This window comes from Pseudorasbora parva, chromosome 5 (assembly GCF_024679245.1).
Source record: "Pseudorasbora parva isolate DD20220531a chromosome 5, ASM2467924v1, whole genome shotgun sequence".
NCBI classification, from domain to species: Eukaryota; Metazoa; Chordata; class Actinopteri; order Cypriniformes; family Gobionidae; genus Pseudorasbora; species Pseudorasbora parva.
Genome location: NC_090176.1, coordinates 51,239,281 through 51,255,851, shown reverse-complemented (window position 1 = coordinate 51,255,851; position 16,571 = coordinate 51,239,281). Strand labels below are relative to the sequence as shown.

The 16,571-nt window shown below is 42.8% G+C and overlaps 1 protein-coding gene across 1 annotated transcript in view; it reads left to right on the top strand.

The window, feature by feature from the left end:
- Window positions 1-16,053, top strand: part of LOC137075755 (uncharacterized) — a 32,638-nt gene extending 16,585 nt beyond the window's left edge. Inside the window, exons 2-5 of the mRNA XM_067444686.1 lie at window positions 3,001-3,324; window positions 3,520-3,822; window positions 14,754-15,056; window positions 15,150-16,053. Of these exons, the coding sequence (XP_067300787.1) occupies window positions 3,001-3,324; window positions 3,520-3,822; window positions 14,754-15,056; window positions 15,150-15,274 (1,055 nt within the window). The 3' untranslated portion in view covers window positions 15,275-16,053. The remainder of the gene's footprint in view (window positions 1-3,000; window positions 3,325-3,519; window positions 3,823-14,753; window positions 15,057-15,149) is intronic.
- The last annotated feature ends 518 nt before the right edge of the window (window positions 16,054-16,571 follow it).

Sequence of the window (16,571 nt, the reverse complement as noted above, 5' to 3'; positions counted from 1 at the left end):
CTCCGCCGCCACGATACACCTCGTCATTCTTTAGCTCCGCCGGCACGATACACCTCATCATTCTTTAGCTCCGCCGACACGATACACCTCATCATTCTTTAGCTCCGCCGGCACGATACACCTCATCATTCTTTAGCTCCGCCGACACGATACACCTCATCATTCTTTAGCTCCGCCGACACGATACACCTCGTCATTATTTAGCTCCGCCCACACGATACACCTCGTCATTCTTTAGCTCCGCCGACACGATACACCTCGTCATTCTATAGCTCCGCCGACACGATACACCTCGTCATTCTTTAACTCCGCCCACACGATACACCTCGTCATTCTTTAGCTCCGCCGACAGGATACACCTCGTCATTCTTTAGCTCCGCCGACACGATACACCTCGTCATTCTTTAGCTCCGCCGACACGATACACCTCGTCATTCTTTAGCTCCACCGACAAGATACACCTCGTCATTCTTTAGCTCCGCCCACACGATACACCTCGTCATTCTTTAGCTCCGCCGACACGATACACCTCGTCATTCTTTAGCTCCGCCGACACGATACACCTCGTCATTCTTTAGCTCCGCCGACACGATACACCTCGTCATTCTTTAGCTCCGCCGACACGATACACCTCGTCATTCTATAGCTCCGCCCACACCATACACCTCATCATTCTTTAACTCCGCCCACACCATACACCTCGTCATTCTTTAGCTCCGCTCACACCATACACCTCGTCATTCTTTAGCTCCGCCGACACGATACACCTCGTCATTCTTTAGCTCCGCCCACACGATACACCTCATCATTCTTTAGCTCCGCCCACATGATACACCTCGTCATTCTTTAGCTCCGCCCACACAATACACCTCATCATTCTTTAGCTCCGCCGACACGATACACCTCGTCATTCTTTAACTCCGCCCACACCATACACCTCGTCATTCTTTAGCTCCGCCCACACGATACACCTCGTCATTCTTTAGCTCCGCCCACACGATACACCTCGTCATTCTTTAACTCCACCCACACCATACACCTCGTCATTCTTAAACTCCGCCCACACGATACACCTCATTATTCGGAGGATGCAGTACTACTCTATAGGTACTCCAGATTGACATGAGATTGACTGAAACTGAGTATTTCACCCCCCGGTTGATCGGGATCCATTTGCAGTTTATTGACAAGCAGCAAGTTCGCAGTACAGGCAGACGTGGGTCGAATCTCCAGTATAAACCACAGTGTCAGTGGCAAATGGTTAGGGCAGGCAGAAAACAATCAAAAGTTACAGTCCAGGCAAACAATCGGTTACAGGCAAGCAGCAAGACAACAGTGATCAATAATCCAAGCAAGATCAATACATGGGAGGACAATCACAAATCTCTGCTCAGAATCGCAACCGGGGCAAACAATACTTCACGAGGAGTGAGCATTGAGAAAGAGGAATCTGAAAACCACGTTTCGAGGGGGAAAACAAACCCACCGTCTTCATTGACTTTGTGTTGCGTGAGGCATTCTACTTGTCATTTCTGACTTATAACAAAAAACATAAACCAGAACAAGATCTAAAAACCTGATATGTGACAATGTGTACAGCAAACAAGCCACAAAAAAAACAGAAGTGTTTATAAGCTGTCGACCCAAAAAACAAGCGTTTAAGGACACAAAAGTGGATACAGGCCATTGAGACAGAGCGGCACATGCTATATTACATGGAGAACTACGCCCCCTGGAGGGGAACGTCATCAGCGACAGGAAATATAATGTATAAAACTGACATTTGGATATTTGACTTAATTGTGACAAAATGTTTACTGCACACATAGGCATACTGAGTGTCAGGATCCCAAAATTGACCTATTCTTCCCGCTGAAGCTTGACGTCTTATTGCCTGTATCCACTTCTGTCTCCGTAAAGGGATACACCACAGTTTTTTCATATTAAACTTTTATTCCCTTAACTAAAACGAGTTGATACATACCTCTCTTGTCTCAGTATACTTAATCATGTATGGCGGAATAGCACATTTGAGAGTACTTCGACTCGGCGCAGTAAAAAGTTACTCGTGAAAAATCCTCTCCTCATATTGACGGAAATGAACGAGTGAGAGGGAAATTTTGAGGGAGGATTTTTCAGGTGTGACTTTTTACTGCGCCGAGTCGAAGACTCTCAAAAGTGCTATTCCGCCATACATTATAGTTCTCCTTTTTAATCCGCCTAGAAAAGCGCCACATTTTATTTTGTGTCATCATACTTGATCGTTCAGCTATTGATGTAACTGTATTTAAATAGGGGAAACGTGGAGGTGTTTGGTCACTTCTAACTTGATCTCTGTTTGGAACTGGGCTTAGTGGGCTAAGCTAAATGCTATCAGATCGTCACCGCGCCTCAGAGAGATTAAGAGCACACACTGAAGAGAGAGAGGTGTGTATCAATTTGTTTTAGTTAAGGGAATAACAATTTAATATGAAAACAAGGTGGAGTATCGCTTTAAAGTCTGACTTTTATGGTTTGGTAGCTCATAAAAATGTAGTTCTGTGTTTTTTGGCTTGTTTGCTATACACCTTGTCACAAATCAGCTTTTAGACATTGTTCTGTTTTTTGTTATAAGTCAGAAATGACAAGGAGGCAGACTCAAATGGACACAATACAAAGTCAATGAAGACGCCTGGCATGTGGGCGCTTGGGAAGTGTAGTCCATCTAATCCTCTGGAGATTAAGACCTCTGGTGGCCGATCGAGGAGCTTCACTGGCGTTTGTAACAAATATTCTAAAGTGTTACCATTCAGCCTAGAACTTGTTACAACAATTAAGTAAATGTCTTTTTATTGAGTTATTGTTCCATATTATGTAAATCTATATCTCTTTTCATTTGTTGTCTTTGCACTGTTGCAGAATATTATTATCACATTCAAATGCTTAGGAGTATTTCAGTGAAACTTCAAACCAAGATCAAGTGATTTTAAAGCTTTAATCTGTGAAAACTCTGTTCTTTAGGTGTGTTAAGTGATGGAGAGGAAGTGGAGTCAGTGTCAGTGACGGAGGGAGATTCAGTCGCTCTAAACTCTCGTCTCACTGAAATAAAGGATGATGATGAGATTCAGTGGAGGTTTGGAGACACTGTAATAGCTGAAATCAATAAACGGGCCGACAGATTCACTGTATATGATGATGTTCTTGATGGGAGATTCAGAGACAGACTGAAGCTGGACAATCAAACTGGATCTCTGACCATCACAAACATCAGACCTGAAGAAGCTGGACTTTATTCAGTAGCGATCAACAGTGAGATAAAGAAACAGATCGATGTCTATGTCTATGGTGAGATTAAAAAACTTTGTTTCACCTATTTTTTTTTTATTGACAAATTTAATTAATTAATGCATATTTTTGTTTCCTTTATCATTTTATGATCTTTTTTATTTCAAACAGACATTTTAACTATTTGATTTAGGAAAACATTATGAAGTGATTTCACAGAATGAATCTGACAAACCCTGTGTGTGTTTGTATCAGGATCAGTGAAGTCAGTGTTACTGACGGAGGGAGATTCAGTCGCTCTAGTCTCTAATCTCACTGAAATAAAGGATGATGATGTGATTCAGTGGAGGTTTGGAGACACTGTAATAGCTGAAATCAATAAACGGGACGACAGATTCACTGTATATGATGATGTTCTTGATGGGAGATTCAGAGACAGACTGAAGCTGGACAATCAAACTGGATCTCTGACGATCACAAACACCAGAACTGAACATACTGGACTTTATGAACGAGAGATCAACTATATGATCACTGAGTTCTTTCTCGCCGTCTTTGGTGAGTTAAATATCAGTTTCACCATTTTATATTTTAATCACCAGATAGAATTATTAATCAAAATCCCACTTTGCTTTTCTTTTTTGTCTGTTTTTGTTTTATTGTATTATTTATTTGAAATGTAAATATATACAATTATTTACTTTTATAAAATTACTTTTAAGTTATTTAAAGTCCCACTGAACCGGAAGTAGCGAGTGAGTTTTCTTCAGTGCCGTGACATATTTCCTGAAATGGAATATTGAACAGAGGGCAGGTTTTTACCTCCGCGCTCCTCAGGGCCGGCGTTTGCTATAGGCGAGCTAGGCGGTTGCCTAGGGCGACAATTGTGTTAGGGGCGCGAGCGCGCTCCAGTGCCGCCCATTACTTCCCATTAAGCATATCATCGGAACAAGCGAAATACAACATAATAGGCTTGTTTGAGATGCACCTTGCCTCGCCTGAAATAAAGGCGAGACTAGGCGGCTGCAGTGAGGGGAGGAGTGAAAAAAGTGCAGGCAAGCCGGACAGTTCTCTCCTCTCGTAGTGGATCAGACGCCTGCGAGATCAGTTGCAGATATCGCGGGATTCACACTCGTGCGCTCTGTTGCTGATAAACTGGATGTAATTTAAGTTCTGTTGCTTTTATATGAGAATAAATATTATGAACAAGACACCCAAAGTTTTTGTTATTTCCTTTTCGAAAGGCCTGTTTATCAAGCATTTTTGTTTTAATTACACACGTTTTTATATATTTTTATTAATATGAAAACATAATATGACATCACATAGCCTAACCCACAGAGAGATCGCACTGTCCGAGAGTTTGGGAATATCCACACATAATTTATACACATTAAAACATGATATCAGAGTTTTAAAATCAAATATTTTAAAAAGCAACCCTACATCACGGTTGTTTAAACCAATAAGCATTAAGCTGTGTCGTCAGCAAGTCGTTTCCCATCGTGCTTTTGCTCCGCGCAGTCGGTGAAGAGCAACTGCGCTCGACTGCAGAATCCGACACGTCCGCCTCGCCATCGCGAGAGATTTTTGACATACGTCGGCATGACATCAGAGCAAGGCGGACCGCCCTCGGACACATTTCTAACCGGCATGCATCTCGTGCTGATCACTGGTGATCGGTTCTGCGCAGATTTTGCTCATCTCAAACAAGCCTAATGTTCATGAAACATGATCATCATAAGGCGCCCCCTCAGCCACACGTTTAATTACTTATCAACCTGATTACTGGATTGAATTGATGGTGATTATTGATTATTAGTTCAGGCGTTAGGTCAGGCAAGTGCTCATCTTGCGCGTTCATCAAAAATGAGGCGTCTAAACCCGCGGGTGCACAGGGACGGAAAAAGAGCAAAACTCCATCTCGCCTAGGGCAACCAAAGAGCTAGAGCCGGCCCTGGCGCTCCTCCTCTCCATCTCTCGCTCATAGCAGATGAACGGTACACTGTAAAAAAATTGTGGTGTTTTTTGTTGGTATAACTTAAAAAAGTAAGTAACCTGGTTGCCTTAAAATTTTGAGCTTATTGAAATAAAAAATTTGAGTTGATACAATGAAGGAAATTAGTTTAATAAATAGAAACTCAAAATATGTTTGTATCTTAACCACATAAAAAATGTGATAAATCATGAAAATAGCACAATTTGGCATGTTTCACTGCGTCATCAGAAATAACACACACACCCATGCTTACAAAATCTTTTAATAATCTTTTAATAAAGGTTGTCGAATCTCAAAAAATGTTCAATGTACTAACTCAAAATTTTAATTTCAATGAACTCAAAATAAATTTTAAGGCAACCAGGTAACTTTTTTTCGAAATATTTTTTTACAGTGTAGAGGGGAGTGGTTACGCATTTTAAAACGCAAGCCGTCAAACTGACATCAGCTGAGAAGGAACACCGTTTCCAGAACGGAAGCTAGTTTTCAGACTTTGATTAAAGATTACCACGGCAAACAATTTTTTTTCTGTGTATTAACTTGCACGGATTAAATGTTCATCCTAAAACCTGTCATATGTGCCAACAAAGTAAATAAGATCGCTTTGTTTCCATGAGGACTTTAAAATCTCTCTTTGCTACAAACTCTGTTTGTCACATGCCTGTCCTGGGGCCTTTTCTTCGTACGTGCCTAACTCAGTTCGCTGGATTTGATTGTTGACGATTTGGCTTGATCTCGGATCGTTTGGTTCTTCGAAGCTCATCCTGGACTTGCTGTCAAAGCAACAGGTCCGTTAGCTTAAACCTGCTCGGGAGCTTATTTCATGTAAACACGATTAGATCGCATCTTGAGGTGATGTTAAAATCTGTCCCAGCCACTGCTACTTTATCACCAGAGTTCATTACTGAACCAGGGGCAATAATAATTAAAATAATAATAAATATAAAAGTTTATTTGAAAATAATATTTTAATGTTGTGTAAAATTTGTGTATAATACTGTCACAGTCACTTAATTGAGAGATTAATTTGTGAATTGTGATGGAATAATTACTTTATAGATGTATTGGAGGTTTACACACATTGTGCAGTTAATCTTTGTTTGTTTTTATTGCCAGAAAAAAACGTAAAATACAGCAAAGAAAATATATCAATACACATAAACAACAAAATAAAATAAAAAAACATAATAAAAAAGAACAATGAAATAAAAAAAATGCCAGAGTATACAAACCTTGATAAATCAATCAAAATTATATTTATATTTATATCAAAATTATTATCAAATTATATTCTTTAAGAATATTACAAGTCTTTCTTGCTGTTAAATTCATAATATTCTTTAAACTGGTGCAATAGTCCTTAGTCTCCTGAAGAAAATGTGGCTTGGATCCTGACCATTTCTTCTTGTGTATATGAAATTTTCCCAAAATAATAAAAAGTTGTACAATAAAGGTGAAATTATTATTATTATCATGTTCATTGGAATAATATATACATATATCAAAATTATTTAATTTAAATATAACATTTGTTTTCCTTCTAATGAAATGTTCAATGTCCACCCAAAAAATCTTAGTGTATATACAATCACAAAAGAGATGAATAATAGATTATTTTTCAATTGAACAAAACTTGCATGAATAATCAATATCAAAATTAAACCTCTCTTTTACATTTTTAACTGGATATATATCATGTAAAATGTTAAATGTAACATTATTTAAGCAGTATGCTTCACAAATACACCAAGCTTTATTCCAGTTTATATTCCTAAATACACTGTTCCACAATAAACTTTTATGAGTATCTGTTTACCTGTTATAATATCCCTAATATGTTTATTAGTACAACTGAGTTTCAGAATGTCAATGTCTCCTAAAAACATGCTGTCTTGAACATATACTGCCTCAGAAGAATCACTTCCACACGCTCTTACAAACTGTACAAATGTATCCAAAAATTCACCATAAGATAATAAAATACAGTTTAAATTTAAGAGTTGTTTAACTAACACAATGTTGTTTTCATACCAATTATTATAGAAGAGAGATCTATTTTTGTATTGAATGCATCTATTATTCCAAATGTGCAGTTAATCTCCGTCGTGCATTAATTTGAGAGATGACGGATATTATGAGAGTGGCTTAATGCAGCGCAAGAGATAGAGATAATTTGGTGTTGACTGTTAAAAAACTTTAATTAATATTCTCACATAACAAATCTGCTTCAAATTGAATTAAAAATGAAATTACAACATTAAAATAAAAATGTAAACTGTGTACAAATATAAAATCGTGAATATAAATAATTAGGAATCATGTTCATCAGAACAGTGCACATTTCATTTATCTAACTTTTATGTTGGTTTGTTCGTTTGTCGGTTTCCTTCTAAAGGTTCTTTTTTTTCTTTGACAAGTTGTTTGCCAGGTGGCTTTTTTAATTATATGATGTCATTGCGTTGTCTTGACGCCAGCCAATCGCTGCATTGCTGATCGTGGTTTCGAGTATCGATCATCTGGCCTCTTCAGGGAACACAGACACGAGCAGTGATCTCAGATAACTTAATCCAGATATATTAATCCAATCCGCAAATTCATTTGAAGAACCAAATTAGCCAGAGATCAGTTATCACGATTAAAAGATCTGGGATCTGTCAGATCATCTCGGATGTATTAAGTGAGGTAAGAAGAACGGGCACCTGGGGCCTATTGCACAACTAGGATAAGGGATTAAGCCGGGATATCTTAGTGATCTTGTCATCAGAGGCCTATTGCACAAAAGTAGAATTAAGAAATCCAGGATAAATGACTTAGCACAAAGACCAAGCCAGGATGAGCAGTCACGGATTCATCAAGCCAGGTGAAACCAACCCTTGAAGGGTGCTTGCTCATGGCTCACTCAAACGGCACAATTACACACTCACCGATCACAATGTCACTGATTCACTATGGCAACTATAGTGCAATTACACTCTCACGGATCACAGAGTCACTGATTAACCACGGCAACTAGAACACAATTACACACTCACCTATCACAAAGTCACTGATTCACCATGGCAACTAGAACACAATTACACACTCACCTATCACAGAGTCACTGATTAACGATGGCAACTAGAGCACAACTACACACTCACCGATCACAGTCACTGATGCACCATGGCAACTAGAGCACAATTACACACTCACCGATCACAGAGTCACTGATTCACCATGGCAACTAGAGCACAATTACACACTCACCGATCACAATGTCACTGATTCACCATGGCAGCTAGAGCACAATTACACACTCACCAATCACAGAGTCATTGATTCACCATGGCAGCTAGAGCACAATTACACACTCACCGATCAAAGTCACTGATTCACCATGGCAACTAGAGCACAATTACACACTCACCGATCACAGAGTCACTGATTCACCATGGCAGCTAGAGCACAATTACACACTCACCGATCAAAGTCACTGATTCACCATGGCAACTAGAGCACAATTACACACTCACCGATCACAGAGTCACTGATTCGCCATGGCAACTAGAGCACAATTACACACTCGCAGATCACAGAGTCACTGATTCACCATGGCAACTAGAGCACAATTACACACTCACTTATCACAGAGTCACTGATTAACCATGGCAGCTAGAGCACAATTACACACTCACCGATCACAGAGTCACTGATTAACGATGGCAACTAGAGCACAATTACACACTCACCAATCACAGAGTCACTGATTCACCATGGCAACTATAGTGCAATTACACTCACCGATCACAGAGTCACTGATTCACCATGGCAACTAGAGCACAATTACACACTCACGGATCACAGAGTCACTGATTCACCATGGCAACTGTAGCGCAATTACACACTCACCGATCACAGTCACTGATTCACCATGTCAACTAGAGCACTATTGCACACTCACCGATCACAGAGTCACTGATTCACCATGGCAACTAGAGCACTATTACACACTCACCGATCACAGAGTCACTGATTCACCATGGCAACTAGAGCACAATAACACACTCACAGATCACAGAGTCACTGATTCACCATGGCAGCTAGAGCACAATTACACACTCACCGATCACAATGTCACTGATTCACCATGGCAGCTAGAGCACAATTACACACTCACCAATCACAGAGTCATTGATTCACCATGGCAGCTAGAGCACAATTACACACTCACCGATCACAGAGTCACTGATTAACGATGGCAACTAGAGCACAATTACACACTCACCAATCACAGAGTCACTGATTCACCATGGCAACTATAGTGCAATTACACTCACCGATCACAGAGTCACTGATTCACCATGGCAACTAGAGCACAATTACATACTCACGGATCACAGAGTCACTGATTCACCATGGCAACTATAGTGCAATTACACTCACCGATCACAGAGTCACTGATTCACCATGGCAACTAGAGCACAATTACATACTCACGGATCACAGAGTCACTGATTCACCATGGCAACTGTAGCGCAATTACACACTCGCGCACTGCCGTCACCGGTCTCTGGGTGCTCAGAGATGGGTTTGTCAGTTCTTTCTTTAACCACATTAGGGTGCTGCCACCCCAGGGGGCAGCAGCGGAACGAAAGATTCTCCCCCGGCCCTCCACCGGGGGAAGGAGCGGCCCTGCTGCCGTCTCCTGGAAAGAACTGCCCATCTCTGAGCTGTCCGCGTCAGGAGCGCCGCTTGGCCTGGCGTTTAGCGGGCCGCGGGGCTGGCGCGGACTGGGGCGGCTTCTTGCGGCGCGCTCCGCGGCGCGGCCCGGGTGAAGGCTGCTGCTGTGGCCGCGTGGGAGCGGGGGGGACCGCAGGAGGCCGCCCTCGGCGGCGAGGCAGCTGAGGCGACTGTGCCGGCGGCGCTTGGGGTGCAGCAGCGGGCCGCCGGGGCAGTATGAGCTTGATAGCCTCAGTCTGCTTCTGGGCGGCCGAGAACTGTTGGGCGAAGCTCTCGACCGCGCCGCCGAATAGCCCAGCCTGGGATATGGGGCGTCGAGGAAACGAGTCCGCTCGGCGTCCCGCATATCGGCCAGGTTGAGCCATAGGTGTCTCTCCTGGACCACACATGTGGACATCACCCGGCCCAGGGAGCGTGCGGTAACCTTCGTCGCCCGGAGAGCGAGGTTGGTCGCGGCACGCAGCTCATCTCTGAGCCCTGGGTCGGCTCCACCCTCGTGCATGTCGCACAGCAACTTGGCCTGGTAGGCCTGGAGGGTTGCCATGGCATGCAAAGAAGCGGCGGCCTGCCCCGCAGCTCTGTAGGTCTTCGACACCATGGAAGATGTGAATCTACAGGCCTTGGAGGGGTGCTGAGGATTGCCACGCCAGGAGGAGGCGCTCTGGGGACACAGTTGCATCGCCACAGAATGCTCCACCGGGGGGACCCCAGTGTACCCTCTAGCCACCGCCCCATCGAGGGCGGCGAAGGCGGAAGAGGTTGCCAAACGCTCGCGAGATGACACGGGGGCCCTCCACGAGTGCGCAACCTCCTCATGCACTTCCGGGAAGAAAGGAATTGGGGGCACGGCAGGACGGCTGTCCTGACGTGGTGCACCCAAAAACCAATCGTCAAGCCGCGAACGCTCCGGCCGGGGTGGAGGGTTCCACTCCAGACCGAGCGCCGCGGCTGCCCGGGCAAGCATGGCTGTCAGCTCTGGGTCCGACTCGGACAATGCTGGCGCGCCCGGAGGTGGCAGCACAGCCGAATCATCATCCTCGGAGGACTCTAGCCCACCTTGTGATGCGGTCACCGACATCTCGTCCTCCTCTGGAGCGCCGAACGAAACCCGCGGACCGGCCGAGACCGAGGCCGCGGGCTCCATCACAACGCTCGCGAGTACCGGTGCAACAGAGGGGGGTGTGGGACGAGGCATGAGCGTCGGAGCTGTGTTCCACACCATCACCCTCAGGTCACCCTGGCCACCAGCCGAAGAGACGCCCCGCAGACCGGATGAGACCGAGGCCGCGGACACGTCAGATCGGGGGGTGACGGAGGGGACTCTCACTCCGGCGGCCGCACGGAGATCATTGAGTCTCGACCGCAACACGGAGATGGCCATGTTCCCGCAGTGAGAACATGACTCATCCACTAGTGCCGCCTGAGCATGCTGGAAGCCCAAGCATGCCAGACAGTGCGAGTGCCCATCAGAAGAGTGTAGAGACCGGCCACACCCAGAAGCACACGGGCGAGACATCCTGAAAAGGACGTGCCACGTGTGAGCTCTTTTGTGAGAGGATTAACCTCGCAGTCGATGCCGAAGCGCCCAGGGGACCACACACCAACTGGAAACTAATCGTCTGACCAGCAGGCAGGAAGTATGTGACCGCTGGAACGCGCCGAACACCAACACCGTCTGGAAGATCCTGATCGTCTCGAAGAACTGACTTAACTCAGAAGGCTTATAGGAGTGAAAGGTGTGTAACCCTTGGCTCCGAAGCATTAAAACATAATGCGATGATGCCAGCTACTTCCTTATATACCCACGTGGGTAGGCGGAGTTACGCATGCAAATCTCGCATGCCCATGGCATTGGCACTGCCATTGGGCGCTTTCTAGTCTCGGAGATGATAGGCTTCTAAGCGAAACCCCCATTCGTCAGTCACTGACGTTACGTCGGAGTGACTGAACGAAAGGGAACAAACATTTTAAATTAGAACTTACAATAGACAAAAACAGCCAACTCGTTTTTTCTTTCATTTTTTAAAATCTTTTTAAAAGAAATCCTGCAGTTCATAGAGAAGTTGTTTTTTTTTCACCTCCAGAAAAGAGTGCTCTCCATTATTTCACTTGTTCACCTAAAGCTAAAAGGCCCCTTTTCTTGCTTTACCCAAGGCAAAAAGCCATGTGTTGACTTTGAAATAAAGTACACTTACATTAGGCATATGTGGGGAAATTACTAGATTTTCGCATCAATACCTGTTTGTTTTGATGCAGACAGCGCGCTATGCCTTTAATTCAGCGCGTTCAGCACAGCAAAACAGACTCGGTGCAGAAACGATCGCGGCACTTCGCACTGACGGACCGACACTGCGTGCAGTGTGAAAACTGTAATCTGTTAACATGGTACGGAAAAAAACACGCACTGCAAACAGACTACGCTGTGTGTGAAACGGGCATCAGCAGGTGTCGCTTCAGATAGCCATGCTCGATGTAATGCCACTTTTCATGCTGCCACAGTAACGTTACCTACTGTTACAGTCCTGTCCACCGCCCTCCTTCCGTCATCATTATATTTCACGGGGAAGCCAAAATGCTCTCATACATGCGATGTGAATGATGCGGGAGGTTTTTAAAATTCTTCTGCGCCTCCGCTAGCCATTGTTGACTGATTATGCCTTCACGTGAACGACTGCTGTGTTTAGTTTCACTGAAACTCTGCGAGTTTAAAGGAAAAAAAATACTTAAAAAGCAATATCGGCAAATGAAACAGTCTTTTACTCTGCGATTGCTAAACAAATAAGATGAATCCGCAAAATAAAAAAACAAAAAAAACGCAATAAATCCGCGGGTCACGTGCGTTCCGAACCGTGGATCGTGATCCGTTCGGATCACGGATCAAGTTCGATCCGTTGCACCCCTACCTGTTATTTTATGTATTATTATTATAATATTTTAATCTAGTATCTTTTTAAAAACTATCAGTCGATTAATAGGTTATCGGCAAGTGAGGGCCAACCTAGATATCGTTATCAGTATCGGTCTACTCTCGGTACTATCGGTCGACCTCTAATAATGATACATTTAAAAGTTAATGGCCAAACTTGTCATTAAAAAAGTTCTCAATGCTGCTGCAGGTGAAATATAATGTGGACAACACTGAATAAATGGTCTCAAACCCCTTTATCTAAACTTCTCTACTTAACCGTCGAACTCGCACATCCTCCATATTTGTAGTTTTTAACTCTTTTTATCCGCGTTTGTAGTTCTAATCAAATCCTCGTCCAACTCGCAATGGGTTGTGGGCAATATCAGCCTTTGGAGTGTGTCGCCCCGCACTTCGAATTCGGACCGGAAATAGTAAACCATCCGAGAATCTTTGAAATACTCTTTTCAACATACTACGATTTGGGAAATACTAATTCTATTTTCGAATACTATTTAGGATGGATAGTATGCGAATTGGGAACTCCCCTTGTTATCTGATTAGTGTTGATTTCTTCCACCTGTTCCCTGCTGATTTATTCCACTTTATAGTTTCCATGGCCCTCATTTATCAAAAGTGCGTACACCAAATTTCCAGCGTACACCTTGCGTACACCCAAACCCACGGTGACTTTGAGATTTATCAATATGGACGTTGGCGTACGGCACGCTCAAATCCTACGCCAGCTCAGGAGGTGGTGTACACAGGTTTGAGTTAGTGGGAAAATGCGCAGAAAAACAATTCCTAACACCACAAACGCACTGACAAGATATGCTATATGACCCACTGTTAAAAACCACAACAACAACATTCAGTGTTTATTTTTGAGCAACATGAACGTCAATGTTTAATTTTTGTGACTTTACCAAAGCGTTTGATTTGTAGGCCTGTATTCCTCCGGTCGAGCCGGTGCGCTTTGACGTTTCAGGCCCGCCTGGCCCGGCAGCTGAGCACGGACTGGGACTAAAATAATTCAGACTGACAAAATAATAAAAATGAGCCTTCTTCTTTTAAATAATAATAAAATCAATAAAAACGACATTCTTCTTCTAAATAACAAGTGTCATTAAGAATAATAATCATAATAATAATAAGAAGAATGTTTTTGTAGGTGCCTTTATTTGTTTTTGTTTTTGTAGGTGCCTTTAATTCTACTCTTTAAACTCCTAAATAAAACAATTTCGGGGTTTTTTTCCACTTCCCTGGTGATGGTCTCAATGGGCACTGATCAGGGAGTCAGCCCATTGACTTATGTCCTAATCAGTGCACTGACTAGTGGACTAGTGAGATGATTGAGCGCGCCCGATCTCCACGTCGGAGAAGTTTCGCTTCTTTGCCGTCTTCTGTTTGTCCATGGCGTAAAATGAGGGTGTGGGGGAGGCGGAGACTTGAATATATAGGGGTGTGTTATTCTAATGACGATCGGTTTCAGCCGCCACATTATCAAGGCCAAGTATTGCATACACCTGGATTGCAGAGGTACGCACAGCTTCATAAATCAGGCGGTGAGAGGAGTGTAAGCATAATCTTACGCCAACATATACACCAGTTTCTACGCAAGATTGATAAATGAGGGCCCTTGTGTTCAGTCTTTGTTGGTACGTTGTTTCACAGCTCCCTTCTCAGTGATCTGCTTCTTTCTCCGGAATGTTTGTTTTGAGTATTATTATGTTTTCCCCCCCTTGTGGGTTTTTGATTATGTTTATTTCATTAATAAAGACCTATCCATTTCGGACTTGAGTCCTCATCTTGGTTCATTAATTTAACGTAACTCTGCTTCTATTTGTTCTCTGTTTGGTGATACAGAAGAAATATCAGTGATGGTGGGAGATTCAGTCGCTCTAAACTCTAATCTCACTGAAATAAAGGATGATAATGTGATTCGGTGGTGGTTTGGAGACACTGTAATAGCTGAAATCAATAAACGGGACGACAGATTCACTGTATATGATGATGTTCTTGATGGGAGATTCAGAGACAGACTAAAGCTGGACAATCAAACTGGATCTCTGACCATCACAGACATCAGAACTGAAGATGATGGAGATTATACACTAGAGATGAGTGTTTCAGACAGATACTCATTAAAAGCATTCAGTGTTTCTGTCGGTGAGTAGAGATCATTTCAACACTGATTGAACCGAAAATAAGATTGTTGATTAGTTTTGTTCTTATTAATCTTTTTTCTGTCATGTTCTCCAGCTCTGCCTGTACCTGTCAACAGCAGAGACTCTGTCCACTGTTGTGGTTCTACTGAAGCTGTGATCCGATTGGTCCTCGCTGCTCTGGTGGGCGTGGCTACTGTCATTCTTCAGGTGGAGGGCTGATCTGGAGGAGCAAGCAGATGATAAGAGTCATCAGACAAATGGAAAAGTTGAACAAGAAATTAATGAATGATGTTAGAAGTTTTATGCTGGAAGGTCAAAATGCTCAAATTGTGAAATGTTCAACTTGCAAGAGAATTTCTTAAAACAGAGCATAATACAAAACATAATATTTTAGATGTGAGTATGGTTTTCTATTTTCTTGTTTAGAAGTGATAAAATGTTTTCTTTAACAAGTTTAACAGTTTGATAATCTATGAAATCTTTAAAAAGAGGAAGTTCAAGCGGACTGTCAGCTAAAATAAGAGTTGTGTGGTTTTGATGGGCTCTAGGCCTCAAGTGTCCGCTGCAAAGAAAGACCAGAGAAATGTGTGTGTGCTTGCTGCAAAACTTGTAGTAGCTTAGGACAAATATTATAATTGCTTTAGTCCAAGGCGAGTTTTTACCTCATAAGGATTTATTATATTGTAATGTCAGTCGTATCTTCTCATGGCCGTGCCCCAGGATATGTCCGAGTATAAAGAGCTTTGTCCAGGGTTTTTAGGGGCCGCGCCTCGGGTGAAGACTTACACTGTGTTCTGTTATTTTTGCCTTTTGGATTATCGTCTTTGTATTATTCTGAAACTTCTTTGAGTAAAACGAAACCATTCTGTGGTGATTCGAGAAACCTTTTAAATCAGGTGTCAGAGTGATTTTTTTCCTGAAATATCTGTATTGGTTGTAGTTTAGATATTGATATTAGCGATCAGTGCACTCGAACTGGAGATTGAGCTGGTTATAAGGACACCGCCGACGACCCTTGAGCAACGCCTGACATCTTTAACCTGCAGGTGAGAGCAATGTATGATTGGTATAGGCTATGGGGATGTTTTAGGATGATAAGATGTTACAGCGGTATAGAAAATACAACAGTGCTCATTGTCAAATGTGAGTGGTTGTCTTTGTAAATACATTTTTTTTTATTCATATTTGATTGTGGCTTTAAAATGACTTCCAATCTCACTTAAAGTCTCACACGTCTTGTAGTGTTATTATTGTTCAGATCAGACGTCTCTAATACTGAAGCTCTTTTACTGACTAAACACGACACATTTCTCTCAGATAAAACACACAGATCTCACTTTACTACAGCTGTTCATTTGTCATTTGTGTTTGCTTTCCTTTATCAATAAAGTTTTTCACTCTGAGGTTTGAGAGTCTCTCCATGTTTTATTACTTTTATTATGTCGAGCGCCCCCTGTAGGAGTACTAACATAGTGTATTTTAACAATTTCAGCACTTCACTACACATAAAACTTTA